We start from the raw sequence: 7,745 nt of genomic DNA, 5'->3' as shown, positions 1-7,745 counted from the left end.
GACAGTTCAGTGCGGCTGTGTTCCGGGTGAACTAGAGAAAAAAAAGTAGAGTACATTTCTTCACTTGAAACTGGCATTCTTTTCTTCAAGGACAGCTGAAAATCAGTGTTTATTGGTTTTCCAGCATTCATATCAAAATGCCGCGGGGGTCATTTTTCGGAGTTTAACGGAGTTTAACGGATACCGAAAACACGGCATCTCTACTTGTAACAGGGTTAGTTGGTGCGATTGCAATGTTAGAACTGCGCTAACTTCAATAAACCGGCCTACACGGATTCGTGTACTACCAGTACGTGTGGGTCTTTGTTCTGTACAGTCCAGCCAGCGCAGCTCTAATGCAATGTGTTTTCCTCTTTCCGACTTTATCACGGGAGCCAGATCGTTTTCAGCTTAACTTCCACACTTTCACGCAGCTCTGCGCGGCTTCTAGAACGGATATGATAAAACTTTCCGCTCACAGACCACTTGCCCGAGTGCCTGGCATACCGAAGTTTACCAAACATGAACCGATGCTGCGAGCAGTACAGCGACGCCGTACGCCGAACGGGCGCCGAAAAAGGGCATGCACCTCCATGTTCTTGGTGCTGGCTGGCTCCCCCTCTCAAGCCGACGGAAGTAATTTCGAGCCGTGAAGAAAAGAGGTTGGGTGCTCTGAAGGGCAACTCGAACCGCGAAGTTCTGGGAACCTCAAAGAGCTTCAAGCCTTAAAGAAAAGAGTCGCCGAGAGCCCCGCTGTCCTCCGAATAGAGAGTTTTAGTATAGCGTCACCCTATCGCTTTGGGTCATAGGGGAATAGCGGGATGCTACTGCGCATGCGCAGAACGCTATCGGCTCTTGGGTGTTTGGGTGAGCGGGCGACGCTAACGCTAAATCGGCGAAATAGCGTGCGCTCCTTGCGCCCCTAAGCCGCTTTACGTTGGGACAACATGGCGGCGCCCGCCGAAGCGGGCCCTCTCGCTTCATCACCGATTCGTCGTTGCCGCTGCTCTGTGGCTCACGCTCACATCAAACTAAAGGCGCACGAGGCTTTCGCTTTGGCTTAAGTTGCCTGAACAACAAAATTTTAGCGATAAAACACGCCTAATTTTCAGATTGCTTCCGTGTTTACAGAGCTGCTAGGCTTAGCGAGTACTCGTCGACTGACGTCAGAAAGCGCGGGAGGTTTGAACTACTGATCTCCACAAACAGGTTTGCAATTTTTTGCCAGACCTTCACGCGCGTGCGACCTGTATATATTTATATTTATCATGTATATATGTAAATATATTTATTTTCAGAATACTCCTCCCCCTGTCCTTTCTACTATCCCCTCCCCTCTTTCTTTTCACTTCTACACACTGCCTGCTATCCTTTATTTCCGCCGCCCCAGCTCAGGTGCTTCCAGCAGCGATAGCAGATGCAGGGGTAGAAAAAATTCTCCTACCTTCCATATTCAATGCAAAATATTAAAAAAACCATTACTACTACTACTCTTCCTGTGTGAATAGCCTTGGCTCGGATTGAACATGTCCGCATTATAAAAAAATATTTGCATCATTTTTCGCTTTTCCTAAATAGTAATTGGTAACGGAAACAGTTTGCGCGTCATTTTGTTTACACAGTAAAAAAAGTGCAGCATATATATCAACTTATTTGTTCTGAAAGCTTCTCTTTCCCGCCGTCATGGCGCTGCCTTCAAGCAACGCAAAGCGACCATCCGCGACCCTATTCTATAGACAGAAAACGTGAACCCGCTCCCCTAACGCTAAGCGCATGCGGATAGGGTCACCCTATTCGCCAAGATGCTATTCTAAAACTCCCTAATGTCGTAAACCGGACCCCGCTTCCTACGCGTGCGCGAGCGCCCGTGCGTTCCGGTGGGGGTCCGGTGACGTCTCCTGTAGTGCGCATGCTTATACCGGTTCTGTGGTACTCCAAGAGCGCCCACCTTGAGCGCGTACGCCAAAGAAGGGCCCTTGGAGCACACTTTCAGCATATCGAGTGCCCTCAACAATTTTTCAACCGAACATTCTCGTTCCAAAAATGAGGGGGGAAATGTCCCTTTGTCAATATAAGACAGAAGTTGTGGAAAGGATGTGAGGAGCGGGTCGGGACAGGTACTTGTCAAGAGAACGCATCATGGTAACCTTTCGGCAACTTTTTTTTACACTATCTCGATGGCTGGAGGCGTGCGTCGAGGCTTCAGGTTCCGGCATATTAGGGAGCAGCCCCCCTCACGTTCTTCCAAGAACGATACAATGGAGGGCTACTGACTCATCCCCCTTCGCGCTAACCCCTGGAGCCAGCCGAGCAGGAAGTGGAAACGCGCTCTGTGAACGAGGGTTCTTGGTTTGAAGAGACCTTCATGTAAATAAGCTTTCCTGCAATTCTGCAAGTTGTCCATTCACTTCAGACACAACGAATGCAGGCACGTCGAGAGTATGCTAGGGTGCGTCAGCGGACATCAAGGCCGCCAAGCGACCCACAGCGAAAGCGGGTATCTTCCACGGAGCTGCCTTCGTTGTCTGCATTCTCAGTGCACGCTCTGCGACGTATTAACATCGACAGCTGTTGAGGGCATGTTTCTTGGTTGTGCATCGTCGGTGTTGGCGTTGACGTCTGAGAGGTACGAGCACAGTTACATCACGAGTGAAAGAATAGTGAGGCCATGCGTATTGAAAGCAATATGAAAATAAATGGCAATAAGAAATACGAATTTCATCACCTGAAATCTCGCGTTCTACAGTGGTAATCACGTCCTGTGATTTTTGTGTTCTACTTTGAGCGTTTTCTTTTTGTTTTTGATATAGAGACATTGGAGCCTCGACGCTTTGTCGTCGCCGGATGATCTCTGGAGAAGCGGAAAGTTTGCTACATTCTACTGGTTTCTAGCCACACAAGGCGAGAACACGCGGTTTTTGAAGCTTTCACCAATTACGTGGCCGCTGAAAGGTCTCGTCCGTTCACAATGGTTTGTTTTATTTGATACTGCACACAAGCCATAATAACACAGTGCACGCACGTTTCATGAGAAGGAACTAAGTAAAGGCTCTAGGAAAAGCCTTTCATCGTGCCGTATTTCTCAGTAAGTGAGCAGACGAGAACCACGGCCACTCGGTGATGCGGTTCCATCGAGCGGCCGTTTTTTTATCAACCGCCACCTCCACAAACTGGTAAAACAACAGCCAGCTGACGGGGTCGCATTTTTTGGTGCGGCACTAAGGCTTGAATTCTCGATTTCGACGTGGTCTGTCTGTATGTCTGAAGCCTGATTCACCTGAAATAAAATAATCGAAAATGCTTTACGGCCGCGAGTGGGCTTCGAACCCGGGCCAGCGCGAACAGATCAATTTTAGACAACTTCATCTCCGCAACCGAGCATCCCGCATCCTAAACTACCAGTCTCTTCCGCTTTCCAAGAGGCGCCATATGGTATGTGTGTCATTATTCCACAGGAAGAGGCAAGCACAAGGGCCCCTGCCTCATTCCAGATAGACGCAATTGCAGGCCAAATCTATTCAGGGTGTTTCACGGAACTTGAACCAAAGATTTAAAAAAAAGGGTTGCTCCGTAGCTAGGTGAAACCAACGACATGTTGTTGCTCACTGTGTGGCGCTCCTCAGAGTATTTCTTACTTTCACTTAATTAGTTACTTATTTAAGATCAATTATACATAATTTTAACGTTTACTGTAAGGGAACGTGCATTTTGTTAAGTTGTACAGGGGCGTTACGAAAGAACCGATCCAGTTTTTTGTAGCAACGTACATGGCCCTTTTTTCGAGTTTTCATGGAATGCTCGCTAAATATGAAAAAGAAAAAAACACTTCATTGCGCTCTTGCGCTACTGCATTGTAGCGCTGCCAAGCGCGTTCTGAATGAAGCGTGCGCGCTCACCTTCTGGAAGTGAGCAGTCGACGCCGCTCTTAGCATAATCTTGAAAGTGCGATCAGCACATTCTTCCAGCATGGAAAGCGCACGGCGTGATCTGCCAATTGCGATAGGGCTTTTATGAGACATCGCGCAGGCAAACCAAAAAATGAAGTGAAAGTAGTGAAGTCGTGTATTCCAGGGTAGTCTTCGTTTTTTTTTTTGTTCATAATTTTGCAGCCCGTCGAACTACGCCCCGGCCGCTTACTTGGACACGGTGAGCGCACACGCTTCGTTCATTCAGAGCTGGCTTGCAACGCGACAGTACGGTAGCGCAAGAGAGAAAACACGTGGTGTTATCATATTTCGCGGGATTTTTTAAAAAGAACTTGAAGAAAGGACCACGTAGAAGACACGCTCCTACAAAAAAACTTCATCGGTTCTTTCGTAACGCTCCTCTACAACTTAACAAAAAGCACGTTAACCTAAAGTGAATGTTTAAAATTTAGCATAATTAATCTTACATAAATAACTAATTGATCGCAATTTATAAAATACTCTGACGAGGACCATACGACGGGAAACACTATGTCGGTGGTTTCATGTAGCTCTGGAACTCCATTTTTTTTTATCCTTGGTTTAATTTACGTTAATCACATACTATACTTTTTTTCAAGAGCCGATAATCTGAGAAGCTGAGAAAGTCAAAATTGTCGAATAGAACTCAAGAACCGTAATCAGCAAATTCCGCTGAAAGGAGGCCTTCCGTCAAATGCCGTCTACCGGGTTTCGCTATCGTTGTGTTTAATCTGCCTAATCCTCAGTAATCCCATTTAACGTGCAAAAACTCGTGATGACAGACTAACAGGTGCAAGATGTCACGGCGTCATGCCAATCTTTGTGCCTTGCACTGCGCTATTCACAAAGCTGGTGGCAGTCCTGCGTAACCAGGACGTCGAAGAATGCAACTGATTCTCTCCAAAAACTCTGATGTGATTTTTCAGAAATGTTTCACCGCTTCAGGACTGACCCTTCGCCAGGAGTGACACATTAGCCGCTGTGAAGGTTTTTTTTTTTTTTTTTTTTACGTGAGCCGGCAAGGCTGCGTTCATGCATGAGACCTGTCAGGACCGGTTTGGCAGACGCGCCAGCTTTGTCGTTCTTCAGCGTCGGAAGTAAAAAAACAGCGCACTTTAGAAGAATTCGCGGCCTGCGGTCCACGGCTCGAGGAGAAGCAAAAGGGGAAAAAGAGAAAGGCGCACGCAAAGGTACATCAGGAGACAGCACCTTCTCCCTACTGCCCTTTGCTCTCTCCTCCCCCTTACCTCCGCAACCGGTCACCCACGTACCCCTGTGCTCCTGCTCACATCCTTCTTCGCACACGAGAAGACGGGAGAAGCGAGGAGACACAGACAAGCGCTAACTTTCAACAGACGGTTTTTTGCAAAATACGGGAGCATATATACACATGTCCAGAAAGGCAACAAAGAAAAGGAAACGAAGATAACATCAACAAGACACCCACCCCCTCGGCAGCCATCTGCTTATCGTGCCAGATATGCAAGCTCTTTTTTGGGACAAATTAACGGAAGGTTCACTGACACCATCCGGTCCAGAACGCGCGATGTTCGACGCTTCAACAATCTCCCTGGTAAGTTGGTCGCGGTGATGGTACAAGATTACAGTATCTTCAAAAATTGGACGGCAAGGAGGGTCACAGTCACATGTCTTGCAATGCAAAGCCAGATGCCCGTACTTGGCCCTGAGTAATCAAGAGCAGCTTGTCTGCCAGCTGGTTAAGAGATGATATAAGTGCTTTTCGCAAGACAGGTCGAAAAACGGAAAGCTAACTCGTTGACAAAGCTGAGGGGAAGGGTTTTTTTGCCCCCATAAAAGGCAAGAGTTGTCTTAAAATAATCTGCGAACTAAAAGATCTAGAATCCACGGATATAACACAGAGAGGCGCTCCCGCGGCTGTAGCAGCTCTGCAGGTGGCATTCACATGAGATCGCGGGCGCCAGTTTGTTCCAGACTCCCCTCGCTCAGCGATGCAGACCGAAGCAGGCAGCAAAAAGATCAGACACGCTTGGCTACATTTCGACGTGTCTTCGTTTTTGACCAATATGCTGGCCGCCCTGGCTAGATAAATGACTGTCCCAGACAATACGTTGTTTGAAAAGTCTTTTTTACCAATTCTCTGACAAGTTATCAGAGGATAGTTGTGCATAAGGAGGAAATTATAAATGCACTACAAAGACAACGGGGATGAATGGTAAGGGAGAAGCACAACGACTTGCAACAACAGGTGCTTTCGGAGGGCAGTGCCTATCATGTCATCTTGTGTCGGGTCAGTGTTCAGTAGTCGTCTTTAGGAGCGAGTCCACCTGGGAGTCGGGGCAGTACTGGTGATCCATCCACTCGACGATGCAGAGGTCCGTCGAGGCGCAAGCGCTCTTCTGGGGACTCGCGGAGGCCATGGGAAGTAAGCCAATTCCAGTGGTAAAGAGTAGGGTCCAGCCTTTTAGAACGTACCCATTTTTAGCGCTTGACAAACCCGTCGACGCTTTCCAGCATTGTTCTGGCAAGTCAACAAGCAGCCGTAGAATTGTCAACGCTTTCCTTTGGAGCACAGCCAACGGCGCCCGCGACGCCACTTTCTTGGCTGCCGTGGAGACCAGAGACGTAGGTCGTCTCGCTTTGCCCTCCGCGACAAATGCGCCGATGCGTGAAGATGTCCTTGATGGGTATGTCTTGTCGCCTGCAGTAGCCACAACTCACGGGCTGGAAGCGGCAAAACTCGAAGTGCTCCCGGACATCCTGTAGCGGGGCCTGGTACGGGCAGCCGTGCTCGACGTTGAAGCAATGGGCGCGCAAGCTGGCCACGAAGTCGAACGGGACGTGGATGGTAAAGAGTTCGTTCTCCATGATGGTCATTCCGTCGATTAGACACGCTCCGAAAGCACCCGCATAGTCTTCACCAGAGCGCCCCATGGCCATTCCCAGACAGTTGCCACACATGCTATGATCGCATCGAAGACGGATGTAATCCGCCGGCAGCTCTCCGCAAAGCACACACAGATACACGCTGTCTATACGCTCGGTGAACTTGATGGGCCGGTGGTCGAGGTCGAAGGCGAAGCCCTTCAGCACGTACCGGTTATCGTCTTTCCCTGAAGAATGACTACTCTCTTCCATGTCTGGACGGCCGATGCTTTCAGGCTCTAAAATCCTCCAAAGCAGCTCGCACCGTAGTCGTTGGAGAAGATCTCAGTAGTTTACGCTCTGAGAAACTCGCACGGTCTCTATGAACGTCCACCACTGCGCACCAGCTGCTTATAAAGAGATGTGCGAGCTGAGAAAGGGCACACCGCTCTCTCCGTCGCCTCTTGCACCCCTCACTCTCGGAGGCCGGCGGGGCGATCATTGGTCACCCGAGAAACATTCCGAGAAAACGTACAGTGGTCAAGGCCAGGGAGTGGAAAAAGTCGTGAACAAAGCCCATGGTGTCGGGGGCAAATGGGGAAGGAGGTGTTTTGCAAGAGGGAGGGCGTCGGATTGATAGCAGGAGGGGAGCATGGCTGGGGGGAAATGGGGGACGAGCTTGTCTCGTTTTTTTTTTCCTGGGTCGGCATGCAGCCTCTGTCCGCGCCATATCCGGCAATTTCCTCTTTCAAAAGAAAACATTCGACAGAAGTCTGTCTGGTTGGGAAATTTAATGTTAGGAGAAGGTAAGTGACGCCAACCAAGTAAAATACAGGAAAAAACACGACGTTTCGGGACCGGCTCGGCCCCTTCTTCACGGTGTGACTACGGGCGAGCGCAGCTTGGCTTTTTAAGCCCCTGTGTGGAGGACCTGCGGGTCAATGGCCGCAGCCCATGGACGTAGGATGAGGGGAG

The 7,745-nt window shown here is 49.2% G+C and overlaps 1 protein-coding gene across 1 annotated transcript; it reads right to left on the bottom strand.

Moving 5' to 3' along the window:
• Positions 1-6,434: 6,434 nt before the first annotated feature.
• Positions 6,435-7,043, bottom strand: LOC149336415 (TNF receptor-associated factor 6-like). Its single transcript, XM_089554144.1, has one exon. It carries the CDS (start codon positions 7,041-7,043, stop codon positions 6,435-6,437), a length of 609 nt encoding a protein of 202 aa, XP_089410270.1.
• Between the last annotated feature and the right edge of the window lie 702 nt (positions 7,044-7,745).

Source organism: Amblyomma mixtum, chromosome 7, assembly GCF_055824585.1.
Source record: "Amblyomma mixtum isolate Tamu chromosome 7, ASM5582458v1, whole genome shotgun sequence".
NCBI classification, from domain to species: Eukaryota; Metazoa; Arthropoda; class Arachnida; order Ixodida; family Ixodidae; genus Amblyomma; species Amblyomma mixtum.
This window is presented reverse-complemented; position numbering and strand designations above follow the sequence as displayed.